At 34.8% G+C, this 26,899-nt stretch overlaps 1 protein-coding gene across 1 annotated transcript; it reads left to right on the top strand.

Moving 5' to 3' along the window:
• Nucleotides 1–640: 640 nt before the first annotated feature.
• On the top strand, nucleotides 641–26,091 carry LOC121320742 (T-box transcription factor TBX15-like). The gene is made up of 8 exons (XM_041259330.1): nucleotides 641–1,114; nucleotides 7,176–7,377; nucleotides 10,834–10,935; nucleotides 12,673–12,844; nucleotides 15,992–16,159; nucleotides 16,951–17,015; nucleotides 20,907–21,004; nucleotides 22,859–26,091. The coding sequence occupies exons 1-8, from the start codon at nucleotides 913–915 to the stop codon at nucleotides 23,641–23,643; spliced, it is 1,794 nt and encodes a 597-aa protein (XP_041115264.1). The 5' UTR covers nucleotides 641–912; the 3' UTR covers nucleotides 23,644–26,091.
• Nucleotides 26,092–26,899: the final 808 nt, after the last annotated feature.

Genomic DNA, 26,899 nt, shown 5'->3' with positions numbered 1-26,899 from the left:
CATTATTATTATTATTATTATTATTATTATTATTATTATTATTATTATTATTATTATTATTATTATTATTATTATTATGAATTGTGTTCGTTATAGTTTGGCCTTGGTTACAATCATTTTGGTTGTTGCTGTCACAGAATGCAAATTAAACATTATTTGATCATAAAAACCTGAAGCAGCATATTTAAACTTTTTTTTTTTCAATAACAAGTACCCCCATTATTCGCTTCTGCTCATTTATTAGTTACTTTAGTTTTTGTGTAGGTATTTCGATTTATTTTAGGTAGCTGTCCTTTTTTAACGTGCCTGTTGATGCTACTTAATTTAGTCTGGGTCAGGGTCATTCTCCGTGTTGTTTATTGCACTTACTAGAGATGCATTTGGGGAGACTATGTACGCACTCGATTTGCTGCAATGGTTCTGATGGGGTTAATGTAGGCTAGGATGTCCAGGAATTATTATCTGGCCAAAGCTTTTCGCACTCAGAGTAAGTGTTTCTCTCGTTTGCCATTGGATGTCATCTTCTGCCTTTCCGCACTCCCCATTGGGCACAATCATTTCGACAGACACGCCGAGCCTGCCCTTAGCTCTTGGAGAAAAAAAAAAAAAAAATGTTCCGCAGAAGTGTGTATCAATCAGAGACACAGATCGAAAGACCGAAAGAAAGAGAAGAAGAGGAGCAAAAAGGACGAAGAGCGTGAAATGAAATTCTAGGACAGGTTTTAAACTAGGAACGCCTGTTAGGAATGACACCTCACCAGCAAGGTTGATGTAACTCTTACACTGAGTATTCTGGATTACTTTTTGGAAACTGCTTTTAATATCCTAACTTGCTGCAGTTTTTTTTTTTGGTTGGTTTTGGAAGGAGTTTTTTTTTTTTTTTTTTTTTTTTTCCTGGATCCGCGGTATAAAATGAGTGACAGACGAAGATCTGCCGCAGCTCTGAGTACCAGAGCTCATGCTTTTTCAGTAGAAGCATTGATTGGGACAAATAAGAAGAGAAAACTGAGAGACTGGGAGGAAAAGGAGTTGGATCTTTCCATGGAAAATCTCAGCCCCAATGGGCAGCTTGAGGAAGGGGACGACCCGGGTCAGTGCTTGGATATCAACCCGGGTTAGTGCAAAAAATGCCGATTTCAGTTTACATTTTAGTCATTAATATTCAGTTTTGTGTTGTTCAGAAATATAAGCGTATAGAAGGCAAACGTTGCAACACCAGACACCCAACCACAGTGACGTCAATTAAGCGTTTTTTTTTTTTTTTTTTTTAATGCAGCCTTATTTTAAACATGTTTAGACATTTGATTCTTCAGGGCACGTTTATAAAATGTAACATACATTGAAAACGGTTATCCCGGAAAACACCAATGACGCCGTATAATTATTATTCATGCAAAACAAAACAACACTTTCTAAATAATAATAATAACAAAACAATATATAATAAATGTGTTATTGCAATATACTAAAACAAACTCTGCAGCCTTGACATCTTTCCAAACTGTATAAAGACTGTACTGTTGTGAGAAATGAGTTTATATTGTTGGCACACTCCTGCTTTCTTGGGATTTCTTGGGTATTAGATTATGTTTTCCTTTTCAAACAGCTGTCACTCTTTTAGATCCATTGGTTGATATAAAAGCGCTTTAAAAAAAAAAAAAAAAAAAAAAACTAATAAGCTTATCCCCAGACTGACACAAAATATAATAACATGTTTTACTTTTGGGACCGGACAGGACTGTACACTTCTTTGTAATTGTTATTAACAAGGGGCACAGTCAACTGCCTGACGCCTACATCCGTAATATTGTAGACGTCGGCGCGACAACCTGTTCAGGAATGTCAATTCCAGTATAAGTGTATCGTAAATGGGTGGCACCGTGCAAAGTTTTCAATTGTACCCCCCCCCCCCCGCCCCCCCCCCCCCCCCCCCCCCCCTATATAATTGTTCGAATCTTTATACTCGGTTCCTACCTGTAACAAAAAGTAAAACAGTTACACTCGGTCTTTTTACAAAAAGTAGCCTACAGTATGACTCGGCTCAGATTTAGTTGGAAGATTTTGAGATTGAAAATGGGGAGGGGAGGGGGTTTACAGGATAGCAACATTGCTGTGCATGGGTTAGTTTTTAAATAGAACCGTAAATGACCGCTACGGCTTCATGAGACAGAATAGCTATCACTCCCCCGTCAATTTACTTTAATTCCATGCTACAGTGGTTACATATTTAATAACCATTTTATTAAAAATTACAGGGTAATCTCTAGGCTAAAAGCTAACTGCAATTTTCAAAAAAATAACCCAATCCCAAATGTAGAAGTATCGTTTTTAAATATAGCTCGTAAACAAACAATACATTGCAGTCCTTATCCACGCTACAAAAAATTAAACACAATCCACCGATTTTAAACGTATATTCGTTTTTATTTTAATGTAAAGTTTAAGGATATACTTTATTACCAAAACGAATCCTGTGCGTCTTTGCAGGAAGGAGAAAGCACTGGCGGTGTTGATATACAATCTTATTGAAATCTAGGCCTGTGTTGTAAACGCTGCCTATTAAAGCAATACAATAATTCAGTTTAATGCAATTATGAATGATTAAAATCACACTATACCAATACTAACAGGCCACTGTAATATTTACAATATGTACACAATATATGGGACTTTGAGTCGAAAACTTTCTATTCAACCTAGCCTCTCAGAAAGAATCTCCTTTCTGAAAACAAATAGGGATTTATACTGAAATATATTATCAATCCCAAATTAAACATTTTTCGAGTTCGGTTGTAACGCATTAATTAACAGCAATCATTTGAAATCGCCGATTGGTGTACTCGCGTAATATTATACATTCGGAAATTACTACTTACAAGAAGTGCATTTCGCTTTAGCTCTGGCACACCTAAATATGCTGCTTTACACACCTAGCATGACTATTAAACATTCAGTAGGGCTGAATTTAGAAACACTTAAAATGAAATAGAATTCAATCACCGACGTTTTGACTAGATGACGTTTTCGATGTCTTTAAAGACTTGCAGTTGAAGCGTATGTCGTTGAAATGAGTTTATCTTAGTATTGGTTTATACATCGTATTCGTTTTAATTATACCTGTGAAAAATCTATAATTCGTCTGTATAATATGCAGCCTATTTAACACAGCATCATACCTGTCTGTTACGATTAGATGTTCTTAATGTAGATCAATGTGTGTCTGACAGGAGGCCTAGTTGTTCACATTATTATTATTATTATTATTATTATTTATTATTATTATTATTATTATTATTATTATTATTATTAATAATAGTAGCAGTAGCAGTAGTAGTATAGTAGTAATATGTCTAAAAGACCATCTCTATAGGTCCACATGCATTATGACATTTAAATTGGCAAAGATGTAATTTCTAAAAATATAAGCACAGAAATATGTTCATATGCGGGCTACTATATAATAAAACTGATATATCAAAGGATCAAGTTCAAAAGACTTGGTGCTCAAAATTTTGAATGGTTATTTAAAAACAAAACAAAACAAACAAAAAAAAAAACAGTGCATGCAAAACTGATATAGCCTAATTTTATTTATACTATTAATTAATTAATTAATTAATTTATTACAAATACATTTCTTCTGCAATTTTGTATTTTACCTATTCTATATTGTCTAGATATATGTTTTATTTAAAAGAAATTTTGCTTTTTACGAAAATAAATTGTGTGTGTGTGTGTGTGTGTGTGTGTGTGTGTGTGTGTGTATATATATATATATATATATATATATATATATATATATATATATATAAATTAATTAAATTCTGTTGAAAAATGTCTTAAATTTACAGCCATGTCCTTTGTGTTTTTAATTATTTACACAGCTTTCAATTTTTCTCAGTATATATTCAAGTCCAGTTTTCCATTTCTTGCTGTTGCAAAATTTCCAGAAAATATTATTTAATACACTGGTTACTGTTATAATACTCTTCTCACTTGCCCCCTCCTCTCAAATCCCTTTCAAAACTAAAATTGGAAGGCATGTTATAAGACTCTAGTCATCTTTTTAATTACTAATAATTGTGTATTGTCCATATTGAAGACTGAATTAGGGGTAGGGTTAGGGTTAGGTTTATGAAATGTTACAAGAATCTAGTAATCTTGTTGATTACCAATAATTGTGTCTTGTCCATATTGAAGATTTAGTTAGGGTTAGGGTTACTGTTAGGGTTGAGAAATGTTATAAGAATCTAGTAATCGTGTTGATTACCAATAATTGTGTCTTGATCATATGGAAGACCATGTTACTCTTCTTCATTGATAATTCCATGCACAATCACCCTTCTTTTTTATTTATACTGTGTAGTAAATGCAAATCAAGAGACAAAACTTTCATAAATAGCCACATTTGTCTTCTTTCTGTGGGATTATTGTATTCTTCTAGATAGACGCATTAATAAACTCTCTAGCAAACTTGGATATCATCATGGATGAAAAGGGTGGAACATAAAACATCATCACTCAGTGTAATTAATATATTAGCTGCCTCAATTTCTTTTTTCCCTACTGCTTTGGCAGTGTATTAGTAATATATCTGTCTGGTAGCATGTTGTGAATAATTATCTTGCAGTAATGCTGGCAGGTAAATGAGATGCACTAACTATTCTGTTGCCTCAGTAAGAGCTCAGCTTGAGCCCAGTGTGGGTAGCTCGGCACTTCACTAGTATCTGTTGTCCCTAGCCTGGAGGTAGAAGGCAGCAGCCTGAGTGGCAGAGGATTCTTCATGTTTCAATAACATGACAAAACCACAGCATTTTTCATAAAAGGAAACCCGTTCAATGCTGGCGGTGTGGGGTCTCATTGGAGAGCACCCCAGAATGTCTTAAATGCCAAAACAATGTGAGTGCTCCCCTTAAAAAAAAAAAAAAAAAACTGAGCACATGATTAACGAGACAGGCTTTGACATGTCGGGTGGGCTGTTTCCGTGCGCTTAAAAGACTGTAAATGAGGAGGTCTTGGGTACCTGTTCATCATTGCTGCTATTCCTATTGATAGTGTATTTTAACAAAATAATAATTCTGTGTGTACATACTGCAAGTTGTTTAAAGAATGATAAAAAAAATATATATATATAGTTGCAGAAAACTATTCCAATATACACATTCTGGTGTTTTTATACAGTGTGGGACACAGCCACAGCTCGTGCAACGAAAACTTGTAACACCAAATGTACAGTCTAAACTATTCAGTACTATTATTATTATTATTATTATTATTATTATTATTATTATTATTATTATTATTATTATTATTATTATTATTATTATATTTTTGACTTGATGCCCATATCTGTTGCCAAGCAAATAATCAACTCAATACATTGCACAGGGTCCAATGCAGGAAAGGCAAAGAACAAACAAACAAAATAAAACACATAATGCTTATCATATGTCAAAGTAGACATGTTTTCAGGGCAGGCTTTATCTGTGTTCAAACCTTCTGACCACCTCAGGCCATTATGAAAGAGGATATCTCATTGCGTTTCTAATTTCTCTGAAGTTGCTGATAGCTGCTTTTAAGTAACTATTAGGGGCAGGCATATCTGTTAAAAAAAAGTGAAGACATGACTTAGAATTAAATAAATAAATAAATAAATAAATAAGACAGGTATTTTGAGAGAAGGGTGATGCTAATTTTGTGAGTGGAAAGAGCAGACCTTGGTTTTGTATGGGAGAGTGGATGTAGCTTACAGACAGGGGATGACTGAATTTACTCTAGTTAACATCATATTAATACTTTTTATTGAGAGTTATGTATTTCATCCCTTATGTTAAAATAATTCAGATACATTGATAGCTAAATGAAAAGTATCGTCTGCTGCAGAGGGAATTACTGTGGCTTTGTGCAGGAAGAATGAATTATCTTGAGCTTCTTAGTGATTCACATTAGGGTGCCTGGTAAGTTAATGTTACAGTGAGAGTTTTAAGATGCAGAACGTTTAGTATATGTATTATATGTGATATATTGGAACTGTGCTCTACTACTGTGTCCTGCATCCGTTTGTCTCGAATAGTTTCACTGCAGTAAATCAGCAAATGTACGGCTTTTTCTGTAATTCATGTGTAATTCATTATATAAAGCTCTCTATTTTAAAGCTACCTCTCATATAAACATGTCACATCTATACTTCTAGTTATTCCTTGTAAACTCAAACATACACTTGCAGTCAACTGGTTTCAAATCCTATTTCAGGCTAGTGATATTTCATGCAACAGAAGGTCTTTTGTTAAATCCGCTTTTGCTAAAAGTTAGTTTTGCCTTTTTATTTGGATTCATTTTTGTTTTTAACACATAGCATATGGTACAGCTGAAATACTGTATGTACTATTATAACTAATAAGAAATGAACAGATGACAACTGAGCCTTTTCATTTATTTTCTCTTAGATTTTTCCATGAAAGTCACACTTAATGTGGTTTAAAACCAAGTTGGGTGTACAGATCAATTGGCTTGACGGCATTTATGAATGAAAGTGATATCTTAGTCTTCTTGAACTTGGAAAGTATTAAAGGTAGAATGGAAAGGGTTTTAAAAATTGAGTTTTCTCTTAGCCACGTGTCATTTTTGTTATTTAGTTTCCAATTCTTGTCTTATTTATGTTAAGCTTAGCAAGGTCCATAGCCACAAGCCTTATTGCTGAAGACAGGACCCCTTGAACATGAGATGCATAGCTCAAGGGTTCTATCCTGGTTCAATAAATAAATACATCTGAAGACCATTTCTGGTAGCTTTAGATCATTGTCCTACAAGGGCTTTTTGCATCATCAATTAGAGCAGTCACCTTCAACAACTTTTCCGCAACAGCTGCTCTGGTTGCAACTCTTAATTCAACTCATTGAGTCTTCATTTTTATTAAAACATTTAATCACAAAGGGGACATTAAAGTGTGAGTAGCAGGGTTCCGAAATATATCGCATTTTCAAAATTGCCACTAAAGGCCACTAGTGTCCACTAAATCACTGCAGGAAGAGCAATAAAAAAAACAAAACAAAACAAAAAAACAGAAAAAAACATAACTATTGGTGCAAACTCATGAAGACAAGTAGAAATGGCCTAGTTAGGACACGAAAGTAATCTCAAATTGCTTCTTTCTCCTTTCTCCTGGTTAAATTCAGAGCCTAGCCCTAGTTCTGACACCGAGGGTCTTGCTGAAAGGACGTCATGCTCGTTTAGCTCCCACTCAGATCTGGCTCCCAACCCCTCGGATTCCTCTCCCCCCTCCTCCATGGATGACATCCAGGTGGAGCTGCAGTGTTCTGACCTCTGGAAGAGATTCCATGAGATTGGCACAGAAATGATCATAACTAAAGCTGGCAGGTAACATTTACAAACATTTCTAAGAGCTCAATTCTGTCTGTCTGTCTGTCTATCTATCTATCTATCTATCTATCTATCTATCTATCTATCTATCTATCTATCTATCTATCTATCTATGTTTATTTTAATTTATTTTGCATTTTAATTTATTTGCAAATATTCTGTAGGTTTGCAGTAAAACCCCAAATGTAATACTGTGAAGTTGCAGTAGATACATGTCTAATACACTATGAAAACGACAACTACCAAACGCAGTACAGCATTGACTCCACAGTTTGTTATTCTAAAATGAATAAATGCATACATAATTGAATTAACAATAACTAAATAAATGCACCCTTTACATGTGGTTTGCAGTTCTTTGTATTTTTGGTCTCAGGATAAATGTGATCAGTGACCATTTAAATTGCAGTTCATGCATTTTACATGTGAACATTGTGGCCATAGCAGCCCACCTGTCTGGAAAGTATTTCCCAGAGGCAACACTTGCTTTGAAACATCCTGCTGCCTAGCCTTGAGTTGCTGCTCAGCCTAATATGCTGCCTAGAGGAATAGGCAGCATCAGTGTGCTAGCCCAGCGAGTCAATGAGCAAAGTGTTGCAGGCTTCCTTCATTTCCTTCTTATACACACTATACAAACAAGAGGTTGTTTATATATACACATACACTTTTATATGGATAACTCAGCTTGCTGAACGTAAGAGATTGTAATTAAATAATCTTTTTAGCTAGAATATTCCGTTTAACTACAACATTTTTCAAGATAAATTAACATTCATTAAATGGCTACTGCTGTTCTCTTATTCAAAAACACACATGAAATGAAACTTGATATTCTGCTGGAACCATATTAAACAATTTAAAAAAAAATTATGTAATTACTTTGAGTTCTGGAACTGATTTCTATATTGCGAAAGTGTGTACGTTCAAATACAACAGGCTTTTTGACCAGTTATCATCTGTTTCTATTCCAGTCCAATAGTTGGTGTCGTCTATAGGACAGCTAGGACAGCAAATTGTACATTAGAAAAAGAAAAACAAACATATGAACTAAGCTACACAAAGAATGTATTTTGAATGGCCTCGGAATAAATGTTTGCATAACCATTAGTCTTATACTAGACAGATAGATTTAAGTACCTAACACAACATTTTATAATTATAATTATAAAGTATTCAGTTTATTTAAAAGGTTACATTTGAAACGGTATTGGCATTTATTTTTCAGAAACAGGCCCTGTCTATTAGCAGAAATTGTAGTCACGTGATCAAAATCCCCCATACGTCATGCTTTCTAAAATGTGTCTGTTAGTCCCAATAGAAGTTTGAGTTTCTGAAGTTCTGAATTACTCAAACACGGAGCAGGAAGTATAACTCTAAAATGAAAAATGAAAATATGATTTTTTTTTTAAGTCATATTTTAAAAAGCTTGAATACAAATGTTATTACAAACCATTCGTTCAGCAAGAAACGTAAATTCTTCGTAATAATAATAATAATAATAATAATAATAAATAATAATAATGATGATGATGATGATGATGATGCTATTCTTCAAAAAACTAAACAGATACACTAACAGCTATAACTGAATATAGTAGTCAGAGTTTTAGTAATGCATCCTATATAAATCCAAATCTTAGGGATCTGATTATTCTTTTGTTTGTTTTAATAGTCTGGTGATATACTTTAGAAGCAGGAAACCCACAAGTGTTACCAACATGAAATGTGTTTGAAGTCTGTAGCACAAGATGTGCGTTTTATTATGTTATATTTTACACTATAATAACAGTGGTGAATGAGTTAAACAAATAGGCGCTGTAATGGTTATTGTATTGAGAGCGGCCTTGCTTGAAACGTGATCAGGATAACCTGTTATACCTGCACCACCGGTTCAGTTTTGAAACGTAATCGCTCGTAGTAAAGCAAACGGCCACGGTGATAATGTTGAATTTGCCCCTCATTTTGATTCAGTGATGGACGGCGTCTGTTAAATCCATAGGCATTGTTTATGGTGAGTCTAGCGGGTCCTGTAGTTCAGCCAACGACGGCCTTTGGTTTACACATCTTTTTTTTTTATTTGTTTGTTTTTTAGGAGTTATTACCATAGGGGTGTATTTAAATATATGTGTATAGGTTCTGGATATGCAGACCTTATTTTTTATTTTAAACTTTTTTCGTTAAAAGTTCCTATATTTGTCAAACGGAATCCATAAAAAAATACTATCATGAAATATGAAAATAAAAATGTTGTGAAGTATACAATAAACTTAAATATATATATATATATATATATATATATATATATATATATATATATATAAATATATATATATCATAAAATGTTCTGAAACCGATGTGCTTTGAATTCAGTTGAACATTGTTATTGTTTACCCAGTATTTAATGTGACATGTCTTGCCACATAAGTAAGTTACTCAGCATTGCATAATGAATCCTGTACATCTGACACTTGAGGCACGCTTGATGGCATGTTGCTGCGCGTGCTGTATGTATTTCTTTCCGAATACTCATACGATCCGCAGGAGTTCTTCAGTTTATCAGTATTGTAAATACAACGCCAGCTTTACTCTAGCTCAGTAGCGAAATACTAACTTAAAAAAATACGTTTTACTTTTCATATAATGGATTATTATTGGTATGATATCGCAAAAGTCTACCGGCGGAAGCCACAATAGTAGTTTAGTATTTAACTTTAGATTTTAAAATGCCGCATTTGACATTTGACAATTTTTGTAAAGTTTTCGTTAAGACGCCTCTATGGAAAACAAGCGTATCAAAATAGCTGTAGGCCTATACTGTAGTTATTATTATTATTATTATTATTATTATTATTATTATTATTATTATTATTATTATTAATAATAATAATAATAATAATAATAATAATAATAATAATAATAATAATAATAATAAGTAATGTATTAATTCATTAGTCATTTAGCAGACGCTTCTATCCAAAGCGTATCAACAGAGACGAGTGTGTAAACTATACGTCAACAACTACGGCTGTAGTTTTAGAATAAGACCTCCGTTTTACGTCTGGTCGAGGACAGATTTTCAGTGGAATAAAATAACTGAAATGGTGTAAAACACACATACAAGCTACTCTAAATGAAGTGCTCTCTCCTTCCTGCAATGGTTTGTTCATGTTATTACACTTTGTTGATAGTTTATTAGCGTTACATTTGTTTTCTCATGGGATCATCTAGGCTATATCTTCTGAACTGTTTTTTTAATTATTATTATTATTTTTTCTTTTCTCTCTCTCTCTCTCTCTCTCTCTCTCTCTCTCTCTCTCTCTCTCTCTATATATATATATATATATATATATATATATATATATATATATATATATATATATATATATATATATATATAATATAATCAAAAAGCAAATCTTAAATTGTTTATGGTTTTTCTTGTTTTTTTCACAGGCGTATGTTTCCAGCAATGAGAGTCAAAATCCTGGGCCTCGATCCCCATCAGCAATACTATATTTCCATGGATATAGTTCCAGTGGACAACAAGAGATACAGGTAAATCAACCTATACTTCAAACCTGTTATAAAGCAGCTAAGTCCAAACTAATTGTTCCATTATTAAGTTATATTTATAAAGTTATGTTAAAGTTGATTAAAAATAAATTGTGATGAGCTAATAATTGTAGGCTGGCAAGGCTCTCACTCAAATGGTGGAAGATGAAATACAGTTATGATAATTTGGAAATACTGTTCATTTCCTGGGTTACTTCTTATTCTGAGCATGATAGTATTACATTTTTCAGTCAGGTTATTGTCAATTATCTACTTTATTCTCCAAAAGTTTCTCATAAGGCATATGCATGTGTATTCATATATGTATATATGTATTCTCATATATGTGTATATGAATATGGTGTTATAATGCTTACAGAGATGTATATGTAATATGGAGTCTTTGTTGTAATAATACATTTATATATTTATGTATTTATTTTTTACCATGGAGTTCCTTTACAACAATGACAGTATCTATTATTTGCACAAAATACAAGGCTGTACATGCACATAGACAAATGCCAGCCATTTGTTTAAACACTTTTATGTACATTAGCATGATCTTGCAGATATGCATGCACACGTCCGCTCATATGCTTAATTATTCACATTTAAGTGTGCTTACAAAGTCACAAAGATGTGTGCTCAAGTGCACACGGTATCTTGGCACGGCTATATTGGCGGACTGCTACCTGCTCAGTAAGACACCCTGAGTGGACAGCGTATTTTGCATGTGTATATAAGGAAGTGGGAGTTTACATCTGTTCAGGAGAGTGTCATATAAACTCCTTTCTTTAATGATTGTGCTTGTGCCAGATGGCAGATTTATGGAAGATGAAAGAGGATAATCAAATTTCCATTTCTGTTTCAGGGTTAGGTTTCTCCTTTAACACTTTCCCTGCTATGCAGACCATAACGATAAACAGAGCTCTAAACAGGAAATTATGGAAATGCTTGAGATTCTCAGCAGGAGAGCATTTAATGCACACAAGCAATAACCAAAAAAAAAAAAAAAAAATGAAGTGCGAGTTTTGTGAGTTTTACCCTTTAGCAATGGCTGGGACTGAAGCAAAAAGCTAAGTGGCTAAACTATAAACAGGGCCAGCGCTAAAGTCAAACAGCTGCTTTGCTATCTTTGGTGGTGTACCATTCTTATAACGTGGCGGAGGAATGCTTTGCATTGGCAGGGAAGGATAGACTGTACTGTAGGCCTACTGTCAGTATAATTTCAGTTTTGAATACCAGTAGTGCTTTTTTTATAGGGTACATTTTTAGATTTTTAAAGCAAGAACTTAGCAATGCTTTATTTGTAGCGTTAAAGTTTTAAGTTTAGACTAAACCCATTTCCCACTCAAATGATTGTATCCTCATCGGCATTAGTGTCCATAAGAACTGAACAGCTTTTATAAATATACATATTCTGACTGGATTAGCATAAAGCTTGCAAGGCTGTTTATGTGATTGCAGTGTATTTATCTATTGTATTTGTTTTAAATTACATTGCATGAATTGTAAAAAGTTGTGCTTATGTATTTATTGTTGCATGAGACATTATGCCCAGGCCTTCCCCACTATTCTGTCAATACACAAATCATCCCATCATGTTTCTAAAATAAAGTTTCACGCTGCAAAACAAAGAAATTGCATCTTGTGATGAAAATGGGATTTTTACAACAGTTGCATTGAGTGCCTCCGTTGTTTTAATTTCTCTATTGAATTCCACCCTCCCTCCTCCAGGTATGTGTATCACAGCTCGAAGTGGATGGTTGCAGGCAACGCAGACTCCCCGGTCCCTCCTCGGGTTTACATCCATCCTGACTCACTGGCCTCAGGAGATACTTGGATGAGACAGGTGGTCAGCTTCGACAAACTCAAGCTGACCAACAATGAGCTGGATGATCAAGGACATGTGAGTCCAAGCTGCTATTGGTCAGCTTGTAGGAGACGCGTCAAAGATTAGAATGGTGCTACAGGAGTAGCATTGAATTGTGTGGCAGTCTGCCCATTAATATCTATCTATCTATCTATCTATCTATCTATCTATCTATCTATATATATATATATATATATATATATATATATATATATGATTGCCATGATAGGAATTTAACAGTACTACCATATACCCCAGTAATGATGTGATACGGTTATATACAGAATGGGTTTCATATAGGAACGCGTTTAGTTTCGAGTTTACACAGCAGGAGCTGAACTGTTTCCCCACTGTTGTTCAGTAATCAGGTCCTTCTCTAAGCCAAAGGATTACAATATATCCTCAATCTTGTTTAAAATACTATATTTTCTTTATCATTTTACAGTCAAGGGCTGTCATTTAGTGATGTTTTTGTTTGTTTATGCTTTCATACACATTAAATACATTGCTGCACATATTAAAATCACCCCTATCTATTCTGTATACAAGGAATTTTCAGTCTCATTAAAAATAATTTACGGGTGCCCAAACTCAATTAATTTGCATTATTTCCTTAATGATTGTGATCTGGAGTCTTGTGATTTACTCTAAACAGAGGTCCACATATGGTATCTGAAGCAGAAAGAGACATAGTTATTACATGCAGTCATTTAATAACTATTTCTGCAGTCACGGCCCTTTGACTTTTCTTTCATTTTAGTTTATATTCCAGTGAAGTAACTTTTAAAGATGCAATAACGCTGGAAAAGGGCCTTCAAAATCGATGTTTCAGAAAGAAGCATGTGAGGCGTGTGAGTACAAATGGATTTTCCAAACAGTGATTTACGTGTAACAATTAAAATTTTATTTAATATTACACGAAAAAAAAGAAAAATAATAAAGAAGGATGTGAGGGAGGGAGTGCGGGCGTAATCAAAAGTAAAGGAACGGAAGCCTCTTAGTCCTCTTCGCGTTCTGCTTAAATCCAGAAATAAAACAAAAAGGAATAAAAACAGAAAAGAACCAAGTTAGTAAGGCCTCCGTTCGTGACACAGTCCAAACTCCCAAGTACTTCCCTCCAGCCTTTTTTTCCCCGCCTCTATTCCTTAGGACCAAACCCGAACACAGTAGCACGTTCCCTTTAGTATGCAAACCCCGCCCCGGTAGTCAGTGGATCACCAATCCCAAACTGACAGGTATCCTTAATTTCACTTGACTCCAGTGGCTGGAATTTACATACTCGTACTTCCGCCCCTCACCAAGGTGCCGCCCCTCAAAAAGATGACTTTTGTCATGGTCACAAGACCTTGGTAAGGGAAATCCCGAGTTGGTTTGATGCCTTCTACTGTTGGGAGGCTGAGTTGCAGACCGAAACCCCTTTGACTCATCACAAAGCACCTTAAAGATTAAGTAATGGGGTTTCATAAAATATAGCGTTAAACTGCTGCTACAACTGTTTAAATAACATACCTGTAATGTTTCTTTTCATTATTAACATCCTGTCAACCTTTTACACATAACTTTTAAGTCTGTTTCAAAGCTCTCAAAATGGCCGTTGTAGTATACTGATAGTGTAAGGATTGTTGCCCACATTGTCAAACAGGTAACACAGCAATAACGATCCATAATGTGGTACGAAACTGAAAACCCAGAGCGCTTGTTTTGTTTTTAATCACTCAGCCTGCAGTGATTTAGAGGACAGATCTCAACCCCAAGGACATTTTCAAAAGAGCTTTGAAAGTGTACAAAGTTGTCAGAATGTTAATAGTGAAAATAAAGTGTACAGGTATGTTATTTAAACAGTTGTAACAACAATTGAGGCTGTGTAACGCTATATTTTTCAGAACCCTGCTACTTACTGTTTAATGGCTATTGTAATGTATAGTAATTTTGTTGTGTATGTTGCAGATCTTAACTCATGACCTGTATAGGAAAATAAGGAGATGCAGAAGTGTGGATGTTTTACAGTTCAAACTTGATTTTCCATACTTCAAATAGACCATACACATACTGCTTAATCATCAGCATAAGTAGCAAAAGGTTTTTTTTGTTTTTCCAAACCATGGCCTAAATACAACTTTTGCTAATTTGGAAAAATATGCATGGATATGAATTTTTAATTGAAACCCATTATTAACAAAGGATGCCACCAAGTGAAGCAAAATACAGGTGCACTTTTATAATGGCAACAATTTTAATTTTGGTAGCATTACATATTTACACATTTGCCTAGACATTACTGTTGCATTTTTCTAATATAGAACCACGATGAATATATGAGAAGTGGGAAATATTATAAATGTTTGAAATATTATTTAACAAAATAAATTGCCATTTCAAAAGCTTTATTATGTGATCACTGTCTACTAGACTGTACTTCTATGAAATTACATTGAACATAAAATAGTTTTGCACAGGCTTGCAGAAAATCCTTTTCTCCCCTTTTTATATGTCTGTTTTCTACAGGTCGAATGTGTGTTTGTTTCAGTTCAGGTGATCATAAATGGAAGTCGCTTGTCTACGTATACTGTTAAAGGTGCAAACACTTTTGCCATGCAAATGCATTACAACCTCAATTTTCACTCTAAAGAATTACCTTCTGAAAATCAGGCTGATGGCGTGTGTCGTTGGACTAAAATGCAGCTTAGCTGCTCATGTGAGGCAATAAGTTAAAATAACTCTCAAAACCAGTCCACTTGAAGCTTCAATCACTCAGATCATCTGGTTCTTTTTGTACTAGTTCAGTAAAATGTCCATACGGAATTGTCTTCATTTTATTATAGGTTGAGCTGAGGAATAAGCTTCTAATTGGGAGTCCCTCAGGGCAAGCTATTCAGCCGACTGTCTGCTATATTACATTTAATGTCATTATTTTTGCACTGCTTTAAAAATGTTTTTCTCTTTGACCCTGAGGTCTCCACTGGCACTGAAGGGCCTGCGCTCATTTTGCCACTAATTAAAACCAGAGTTCAGACTCCAGGGAAAGTTTAACCATCCAGATCTAACACGATTGTACTGGTGTGAATTCCTTTGATTGTGTACACTGTCAGTGTTATTCAGCCTTAAATACTACTGAAAATATAATGGTGCTGCCTATGTATATCTGCCCACATTCATTACAGAGCTGTATGATTTTGATTTCAGATAATTCTTCACTCCATGCACAAGTACCAGCCGCGGGTTCATGTCATTCGAAAAGATTTTAGCAGCGACCTCTCGCCAACTAAACCTGTCCCTGCAGGAGAAGGAGTGAAAACATTCAGTTTTCCAGAGACCGTGTTCACCACTGTGACCGCTTACCAGAACCAACAGGTGAGGTATTACAGAGTCTCTCTTTACATCACCTCTGGACACAGCAGCAGGAAAGAAGACACCTGCATTGCTCCTGTCTACGCTTTCTGCTGTCTTGTACCGTATTACTTCATAATGTTACACTCTCCACATAAAGCCCTAAAAAAAGCAGCCTATGCATATACAAATAATAATGTCCTAATAGCTAAAAACCTTATATCCAGTTTCTAAGAGACATCACTGCTTTCTTTAAAAGCTGTTTCTTTTAATTAACTTTTTGAAAGATAACAATACAACAGTAACATTCAAAACTCAGAAATAAACAACCTGAGAGTGCTTCAGTTATATTACTTAGACGTTTGATGCTAAATTTCTAATGTCAATAGACGCTTTTCTCTTTTTTAAAAATGTATTCAAGACTACAGTAAACTCTTTGAAAATATGGCCCCAGGTTACGTAAGACAGACACACATACACACTGAGAGATACACACACATTTAAATGATTTTATGGATTCATATTTTCAAATAGTTTACTTAAGTTTAAACCTGGAACTACAATTTATAATATAATGTAGGGGTGTTTTTTTTTTTTATTCCAGTCATAGCTATCCCTGCTACTATTTGATTATCTTATTGAACAAAGCCGTGGCTGGGGCTGGCTTAAGTATATATTTCATTAGTAACTAAATGCAGATTGTATTTCGTATACACGTACTCAAATGCTCCTATCTGTCACACAGTTCATGTGTGATTATAGTTAATTGCTGTATGAATGTAATACTTATATTACATTTTCTCTTTTACATGCAGATCACCAGGTTAAAAATTGATAGAAACCCTTTTGCTAAAGGATTCAGGGACTCAGGAAGAAACAGGTAATTGTGCTATTCCACAGACGATAACGGCTGGTTTCACAGGCCCAGATTAGCACTAATAATGTACTAACTAACATTACCTTGTGATTTGTATTCATTTATATAGTAATAAGACCCTACTGTCATCTACTGTATCTAGGCATACATATACAGACATTATTCATGAAGTGCTTTATTAATGTATTGAATATTATTTGTTTTCTTTTTTTGCTATTTGATTGCATCTTTCCTTACAAAATCTACTACAGTATATTTTTTATTTGATTCTGAAAGTAATGGTAAAACGTAATGGATATTATTATTATTATTATTATTATTTTATTATTATTATTATTATTATTATTATGTTATTTGTACTGTATGTAGTACTGTTTCATAGTTAGGCATACACTATGTGTTTTGTCTGCAATATCAAATCTTTGGGCTGATAATACATACTTCTTGACCTTTACTTTGCCTGTAAATTATCAAGTAACAAGGGAAGCACTGAAACATACCCTCTGCATATGAAAGAAAATCCATCTGAATTCAAATATATTAGATATTTGAGACATCTTTTTTATTTTTCAAACAAAAGGGGGTCTGATTTATGGACTATTATGAACATTGTATTGCAGAAAAAAATTACAGATGAAAAGATATATATAAAAAAAGTTGATACTTTTAAAAGTATATTAAAATGCAGTTGGCATAAAGAACTGAAAAAGCCTTTATGACCATTTTCCATACAGGAAGTTCTAAAATATGGTTGATAAGGAGACACCTGGAACGATAATGATAACCATAACCATAAATCGTTTATGGAGCGGTCACACCAGAACGAAAAAGGGCTCTGATATATTGTACAGCAAATGCCAGTCAACTTTTTAATACACGCCCACTTTTATTTCCAGCAAGAGGGGGGGCAGTGATGGGGAACATGAAGAAATACTCCTGTTGTATTTGATTAACAGAAGGTGTGATGGAGTTATGTGCTTTATTATTATTATTATTATTATTATTATTATTATTATTATTATTATTATTATTATTATTATTATTAGTAGTAGTAGTAATAGTTGTAGTAGTAGAAGTAGGAGTAGGAGTAGGAGTAGTCACTAAACAGTTCTACACGTGTCATTCACGTTTCTGGAACATTACAATTGCCCAGTGTCATTAGTTTTGTTTAACCTCATTAGCAGTATTTTTTTTTCAATAAGTTTTGTTTGTATTAAATTGCTTATACCGACGGTACTTTATAAATGCATTTTAGAAAAAGTGATGGCGAGTTTGTGGAAAATGCTGTGTGAACAAGGGCGCTGGAACTAGGGGTGCTGGGCGTGTGGCAACACCTCCTGGCTCCATCATGTACAGGGGTTACAGTTTTGTTCAATGGCTTTCAGCACCCCCACTTTAAAAATTGTTCCAGTGCCACTGTCTGTGAATATAGGCCATCGTATCCCACACACATTGCTAAAGTACCGTCAGTATGAGCAATTTAATTCAAATACACCTCTGCCTAATTATATTTTCAATTTCATTCACTTGAATAAACTGTAAACTATAAGCAAAGGGGAAAAAACAATAACATTATATACGCACACTCGTGCATAATAAATACAAACAGGACTCAACACTGACTTTTTATCCCCAATTGCTATCCACACGTCCTTCTTTTCTCTGAATGCTTGAAAAGATTGCTGCTCTTGTCGTACAGCAGTGGGTTCTTTTCGACCTCCAAGATTTATTTCTCCATATTTTTGTCTTCCGTCTTTTGTAATGATATGTGGCAGGTGAAGATGTCACGTTTAATACAGTCCTGATAGGCCAGGAGCATTTATCGTTATCATTGTAGCAGGAAAAAACTCGCTCTGAAAGCAAGCAAAACGATAGCTATTGTTATCATTTACAACGATTGTTATCTTTGTGGTGTGACCACCCCCATTCATTTGAACTGGAACGATTTTTAAAAATCATTATCGTTCCAGGTGTCACCAGGGCTTTAGGGTTAGTGTCTGTAACTGTGCCTACGTGGGCAGCTGAACTAACCAAAACCTCCCCAGCGTAACAGCATGCACAACTTTTGAATGAATTTTGTTTATTTATTTGTTTAAATGTTATATATTTATTGGAGTTAATTAGTTAATTCTTTTTTTGTTGAGTCCCGCTGTCATAAACGTGTTCAGTCTATTTATCCATTTACTTTTTTGCTATTCTTCCATATATTGCATTGTCTAATTTTAGATGTTCTAATACTACAAACTTTACATCATTTGTGTCATGTCCTTGACTGATGAAGTGTTGTACTATTGGTTAATTGTTTTTTATTATTTCTAATTAATGAAAGGTGGCTCTGAATTATTTATATAAAATTGTTCCAGTCTCTCCAACATATTTTATTTCATCACATTTTTCACAGGCTATTTTGGATTTTACATCCATACAACCTAGAAGGTTGTGCTTTAGTGATTCAAGTCTTTTTAAAAATGTGTTGTATCCTTAACATAGCTTGGTAATAACTCAACCTGTGACTTAAGTTGTTTTTCTGCTATTTCAGCTATTATGTGTGCTGGATTATCAATCGTGCTGACTATCATTCGCATAGGGTGATTTTCTTTGTGCATTTTAGGATTTCCTCTTGCTAGGCCTGTTCTTGCATTATGTGGCTGGATGCATTTTTTAAATTCTTTTGATATAATGCCTTTATTGTATAGTCTCTCCGCTATTTCCTTAACCTCTTTTACCGATTTATTGATCGTATTGCTTTTAACATCTTCATATGCATCTGTATTATTAAATTCACATTCTACAAATTTCATATAGTCATCTGTGTTCATTATCACTGTTGCTGAACCTTTATCTGCTGGTCTTATACTTATATCATCATCATTTAACAACTCAGTCATAGCTTGTTCTTCAATATTGGTTAAATTCAGTTTACATTTTTTTTTTAGTCCTACTGTAATTTCTTGTTTAACTACTTCAATATGACTATCCTTATGTCTTCTGTCTTATCTTTAGTGTATTTGATACCATTTCCATTTTTGGGTCTCCTATCTTTCTGTTTTGAATTCTCTGCCCTATTCATGTTTAATTCTCTATTTTGCATTTTATTATTTGCTTTTAACTGGTTTATTTTTACTGTTTGAGATTTATTTTGATTGTCTTTAATTATGCCACAGTATTCAGATTTTCTTCAGGTTTCATTGTCTTTAAATACAATAACTGAGAAGTGTTTTTTGTTGTATAAAAGATTAATTGGATCGTTCTTGTTTTTAATAGTTTCTATTGTGCCTTCGTATTTAAAACAATCCTTTTTCTATAAGTCTGTGTATACGTGTATGGGCCTATTTAGGAGGTCTACAGTTGCCAGAACTTCTGTGTGTATTTCAGTTTTTTGTTAATTATATGGAAATTTACAATGCGGTGTGTAATTCAATATGTTAACATAACATAATTCAACAGGTTTAATTCTATAGGGTGATGCTAAACTTTTGGCCATGGCTGTATATTGTAATAAACTAGGGAATGTCTAGGGAGCAGCACATGCTTGTCTAATTGGCTAGTATAATTTGCCTAATTGCAATCACAGCTGTTTAAAACTAACAGGAGCTCAATTTGTCAAATTGCCAGTGAATTATCATCTGAATAAAAAAAAAGAAAACATTTAAAGTGTGTGTTTTCTGCAGTAACGTGACCAGTAAAGAATATAAATCAGTATGAAATGGAACAGGGACTTGGGAGTTGTTTGGATATAAAACATCATGGAGATTTATACATGTAGTAAAGTTCTCCCTCTTAATCGCTCCCTTTTGGATAAGCCTGCCTCTCTCTCTCTCTCTCTCTCTCTCTCTCTCTCTCTCTCTCTCTCTCTCTCTCTCTCTCTCTCTCTCTCTCTCTCCCCCCCTACAGAACTGGCCTGGAGGCCATCATGGAGACGTATGCTTTTTGGAGACCCCCAGTTCGGACCCTCACCTTTGAGGATTTTACCACCATGCAGAAACAACAAGGTGTGTAAACCGATGTGCTTGATAAAATGTCTGATGATTACTGATTGATGTCATATAAAGCTCCTGGATAGATAAATAGATAGTGAGGAAAGTTAGTGTTGCAGTCAAGGTCGGCTTTCAGCTGGAATAACAAAGGCAGGACAGAGGAGCACATTTTTATTTTTTAATAAAACAAAACAATTAAACAAACATTCCTGCCCTAATATAAATATATACATTTTGTATGTGCACAGTTTCCATTTCCATGTGCAAGGCATCTGTCACAGATAGGCATGAAATAATATTTAATATATTATGTGACCTCACTTCAGTAATGAAATATGATTATTGTTATGCACATGTTGGTTTTTCTGTTGACTGTGACACTAGTCAATCAATGAATTGTGGAGTTTATTTCTACTTTTATGGAAGACCTTACATATATAACTAAATTGATGTTCTAGGCTGTTTCTTGCTGGTTTTAAAACATTTACATTGTTTGTTTGTGTTTGTCTTAGAGGTAAGCTTTTACCTTTTACCTAAAAAAAAAAACAACAACAACAAGTAACGCTTCTACAACTTAGACTTCTCGTCTTAAATCAAACTTTCTTTAGTTCACAGTATTCTGTAGCACAAAATACATTAACAAAGACATCCTTGAAGTGTGTATTATTCTATGTATCACCAAGAATTTAAAATACAAGTAAAAATACACACACACACACACACACACACACAACATTTAAACTGTGTGATCAGTTTATATTGAAATAATGAAATGACCGGGTCTAGTGCAATCACGCAATATGTAACATTAATATTGATATCCCATGCTGCATTTCTAGAATATATACATGGTAAATAGAAATTATTCACATTATGGAGTCTGCCTTGCTTTATATACGGTAGCATTTTATATGTTTTTTTGTTTTGTTTTGTTTAAATTTCCAATAACAGTAAATATACAACAGTGACATGTCAGTGTTTTCCAAACACTTCCAGGAATGGTGCATAAAACCATAGTCAAAACCTGAGCATAAAACTGTGTTCTTTGGGTCAAGAAGGTATTCAGGCAGGATTTCAATAGTCAAATATTCTTGACATTCATTTATAAGGATAAATGCACATAGATCACTTACCTGTTTTAAGCCAGAATGCCCTTCTGAGGCAATTTGAATTTGTGGCAAGCTGGCAGGACAGAGACTGAATTGCCTCCACACTGGTGCGTGGCTCTTTATGTGGACTTCTGAAGTTTCAAAAGCACTTTCTTCTTTTCAGACATGACAGTACAGAAAAAAACTTAAAATATTCAGCATGACGTCACCACAATAACCTACTCATGGCAAAAACACAGCACATATTTATTATTGAATGCACATGGTGCTAGGCAAGGCAAGCCAAGAATGGATTGAATTATTTACTTACGAAGGAGTTTGAAGTAAATTTCAAACAAAAAAATGAATCTCGGCCAAAATCTCATTAATAAAAAGATGTGCCTCATTTCACAGAGTGTTAGCAAGGTTCTAAAAACTTGATACTTTGAGTACAAAGCATAGCCAGTATGATTTAATACTTTTAAAAAATGTAGAAAGCAGTATAATTCCTATTCCTTTAACTTAACTTGTCAGATAGTCCACTTAATTGTACTATAATACAAAATAAGTCCTTCCTCTGACACAGCTTTTAAACTTCGGGGGTGCAGGGGCAAAGCACACATTTAGAATACTAAAAACAACATAACCCATTATGCGTGAATACATGAGTTAATGATCACATATCTTAAAATCTGACTTGCATATAGGATTTACTGATAATTGATGATTATGGACAGGAGACATATCTGGTGTTTTATTCATGTTTGATTTGTTTTTTCAGGGGGAAGCACAGGAACATCTCCAACAACATCCAGCACTGGTACTCCGTCTCCAAATGCCTCTTCCCATCTCCTTTCTCCTTCCTGTTCTCCTCCCACCTTTCACTTGGCACCCAACACCTTTAATGTGGGCTGCAGGGAGAGCCAGCTGTGCAATCTCAACCTGTCAGAATACCCAGCATGTGCCAGGAGCAACATGGCGGCCCTTCAAAGCTACCCGGGCTTAGGGGACGGCTCATACGGCAGGTTACAAACTGGAAGCACTTCCGCCAGTCAGTCCTTTGAAAATGCCATGCCTCAGAGGACTCCATCTTTAATTTCTGGAATGCAGGCCTCTCCTGGTGCTTTGCCTGGCAACAGCAAGATGGACACCTACAGTGGCCAGCTGGGTTCCTTCCCCACCTCTCAGCTCCAGTATGTCATGCAGACAGGAGGTCCTGCCTCCAGCTCCTCCTCTTCCCACATGTTCAGCGGAAGCCACATGCAACAGGGATCTTACAATGCATTCTCCCTGCACAATCCATACAACCTCTATGGATATAATTTCCCAGGTACTCCAAGACTGGCCACCAGTCCAGAGAAACTGACAGCATCACAGAACAGTATACTCTGCTCGCCTTCCCCTAATGGTCCCTTTGGAGACAGGCAATACCTATCAACAGGGATGGATGGGATGCACATGATCAGCAACCCGCCTTCTTCCCAGCAGAGCGCAAATACCTGCGACAGCCGTCAGTATGGAACTGTACCAGGCCCCTCCTCACAAATGTCAGTGCACATGGTGTAAACAAGATCATCTTTAGGGATTTTTTTTTTTCTTGTACTCAAATGAAGGAAACATGGTTGTTATACGTGATGAAGCAACACAAAGGGGTGAAAAGGAACTTCTTTCCTCTACTTTGTCTGAAACCCTCGAAGAGATTAGCATTTAAATTAACAAAAATGAAAATAAATATAAGAATTAAGTGGAAAGTGTATCTATAGTAATTTTGTGATGGACTGCAGCGGCCTCCACCCAGAACTGGAAAGACAAGATCAAATCACACACTTTCTTGTGGGGGGGGGGGGGGGGGGGGGGGGGGGGGTCAACAACACATGTGCAATACAATAGACCTGCTTCTGTTGCTGTAATAAAAGTCCATGCCTGAGCCATTATCAAGTGGACAATACTTTATGACACAATGTTAAACTTGGGAACTAAGTATATGAATATATCACCCTGCATGGATCATTATAAATGAAACCCTCACCAACTAAAAAAGAGTGGACTAACTGTCTTTGGTTGAGACAGCAAACAGTGAATTCTAGGATCCTGAAGTTGAAAAGTGTGGTTTACAGCCATTTTTGGAAATAAATGTTTCTTGTTTGAATACCTAAGCGAATATAATTATACTATAAGTGGAACGTATATTAACTATTTCAGCTTCTGAAATTAAAACTGGGCGAGAGGGAATGGAAATATGTAGTAGCATTACACAGGGAATGTCCTGAGAAACCAGATAAGGTGGACAGAGGAGCATGTAATTAAGATAAATTGTATAATTGATTCTCAAAATAGGCTATTCCATTCCCTACTACTCAGCAATATTTAAAACTCTTGCTTCACCAGATGGATTGTGGGATTGTCTGAAATACATCCTGGTAAAAGCAAAGGCTTTAAGTTGTGTGCAAAAAGTAATACGAGACAGAATTATAAAAGTTTTGATGTGCTGTAGATAAATGTATTTATGTGCCTAGCATTAATGCAAGTATATAGGTTCAAAAAGACTAGTAAGATGTATGTAAAATGTAAAAAAAAAAAACAAAAAAAACAGATGTATAAAAAAAAGCTAATGCAAGAAACTGTACATAGAAGGGCAAAGCACAAAAGCAATGCTCAATAAACATTTTAAGTCGTTCGCATGGATCTGAAGGATAGTTCTGATTGATTTGAATGAGTTATTAACAATGTATAAAATACAACTTGTTTTTTTGGCAAGACTGATGGCTTTCTAGTTCAAAAGTATCTGGGGAGCCGACCTGCAACTGCAGACCAAAGAAGAGATGCAGGGATCAAGATTGAACTGATGATCTCAACAAAGATAATCAGCAACCAAAATAGAACAACACTCGAGTATAAGTAATATGGACAATATTTTTTGTGATCAACAAGGTCAAATTATTTATTCTCTGGTCTAAGTGGTATTTAATTTATGCCATTATTTTTGTCATTGTACAGTATATAATAAATACATATATTTAGAGTGATTGGTATTAGGAACTTCCACTCTGATTGGCTAGCAACATTCTTCAAGGGGTAGATTAATCTCAGATAGACCAAGGTTTGTAAAAATGTGAGGAATTATGCAAGCCCAAGCATTTTTTTTTTTTTTTTTTTTTTGTGGTGCCCAATAACTCACATTAAAACCACAAACAAGTACCAAAATGCAAAACAAATCTAAAATTGTGCTAAGGTTCAATTTTAGATTCATTATGAAGTTCCTAACCACACTTTAATTAAACAAAAATTCTAAATAGAATCCCAGAATGCAATTTGCAGCTATTGTATTGAATCTTTATTGAAATCCTTCACTGATAACCATCGATTCTTGTTTTTTTTATTTTTTTGTTTGTTTTTTTCTGAATTACTTACAAATAAAATAATATTGAAATTAACATCTGTCCAAACAGGACAAATTGCCAAAGCAAGAGTGGGCTTTTCTGCCATCTCGGGGTGGGAGCATCATTTTTGAAACACTTTGTTTAAAGAGCCAGTGTCACATCTATAAAAGTTATAACAATACTTGGAACATGTTGGGCTTTGCTATGCTTTTTCCTGTCTTCCTGGATCACTTTCAGTACACAATTGTTAACTGCTTTACGCAACTCCGATCAATCCCAAATCGTGGTGCAACGTTTACATTTTGTCAGAAGTCCTGGAAGTAGCATGTTCATTCTTTCCGGTCAGGTAACAGCTTGGTGCTCCCTGATAAAAGTTAATGGATGCACCTATTAATTATTTCACTCAAAAGTTTCCCCAAGCTAACTTCTACAGACAGCAGCTGCTCAGTGTGCTAGGTAGCAGTCTGCCTGGCGTCACGTGCAGTAGTGTATGTTATGTATGTGTTTCCCGATGACACCAGTTGTAATACAAAGACTAGACATTATCTTTTATATTTTATTTAGCCTATATTTGTCATTTTATTCTCAACTGTGGTCAGGACTGTGGCTCTTTAAAACACACCTCTTAATAAATAGTGTCCACATAACAAACATGATTAAAAAAAACTATATAATCACTATTCAATAAAAAAAAAAAAAAGTGTTAGTGTCTCTGATAAGGGGGCAGTATTTGAATGACAGGTTACTTCTATTGAGGTGAGCAGGTAAATATTGATTCCTACAATCTTTAATCTACAGGCACAGGCCCACTCTCACAGCTAGTTCTAAAAACGTGTTATTTCAAGTAGCACTTTGATGGCTTCAATTTTATTTCACTTTATTTCAGTCAAACAACTAAAGAATTCAGTCAGGTAGCTGTGCAAGAGGCAGGTCTCTCTGAAATGGGGAAAAGGAGAGAATGGCAAAAGATGGCACAAAATGTTTTCAGGTGAAGTAAAATTCTTTATAATTAAAAAGAATGCATGTACACCACTGTGGAGGTTAAACTATGGTAACGTGACTTTAATATATTTGTGGGACTCACGAACTCATTAGCAAATAGTAGAAGTCTCTGGATAGTAGGCAAGATATAAAGGGACTTCTGGTGTTTCAGATAAAACTTGTTAGAAAAGAAAGGCATGTTCTGCCTTTGAAAAATACCCTGCTGCGGCTAACAAGTGAAAGTACAAAGTTTCCAAATTAAACATTGAAACAAAAAATAACAGAAGTTGAACAACACAATAAAACCCTGCATTTTTGTATCCCTACCAACTTGTTCTTCAAAGGGGTGTGATTAGCATGAGATAACGAGGGAGATAGGATAATCTAATTTTAAACATTTAATAGTTTAATGCTTAAGTGGTCTCTTGCCTACTTTCAGGGCAATAATTCAACCTTTTTTT

This window comes from Polyodon spathula, chromosome 9 (assembly GCF_017654505.1).
Source record: "Polyodon spathula isolate WHYD16114869_AA chromosome 9, ASM1765450v1, whole genome shotgun sequence".
Taxonomy (NCBI): domain Eukaryota; kingdom Metazoa; phylum Chordata; class Actinopteri; order Acipenseriformes; family Polyodontidae; genus Polyodon; species Polyodon spathula.
The sequence above is the reverse complement of the archived record's forward strand: the minus strand, read 5'-3'. Positions and strand labels throughout refer to the sequence as shown.

Bases quoted from the DNA above. Each gene is read 5' to 3' on its own strand.
- LOC121320742 (XM_041259330.1), top strand. From the start codon at position 913: ATGAGTGACAGACGAAGATCTGCCGCAGCTCTGAGTACCAGAGCTCAT. The intron at 7,378-10,833 runs GTAACATTTACA...TTTTTTTCACAG, and splicing joins ATCATAACTAAAGCTGGCAG to GCGTATGTTTCCAGCAATGA. The intron at 12,845-15,991 runs GTGAGTCCAAGC...TTTTGATTTCAG, and splicing joins AGCTGGATGATCAAGGACAT to ATAATTCTTCACTCCATGCA.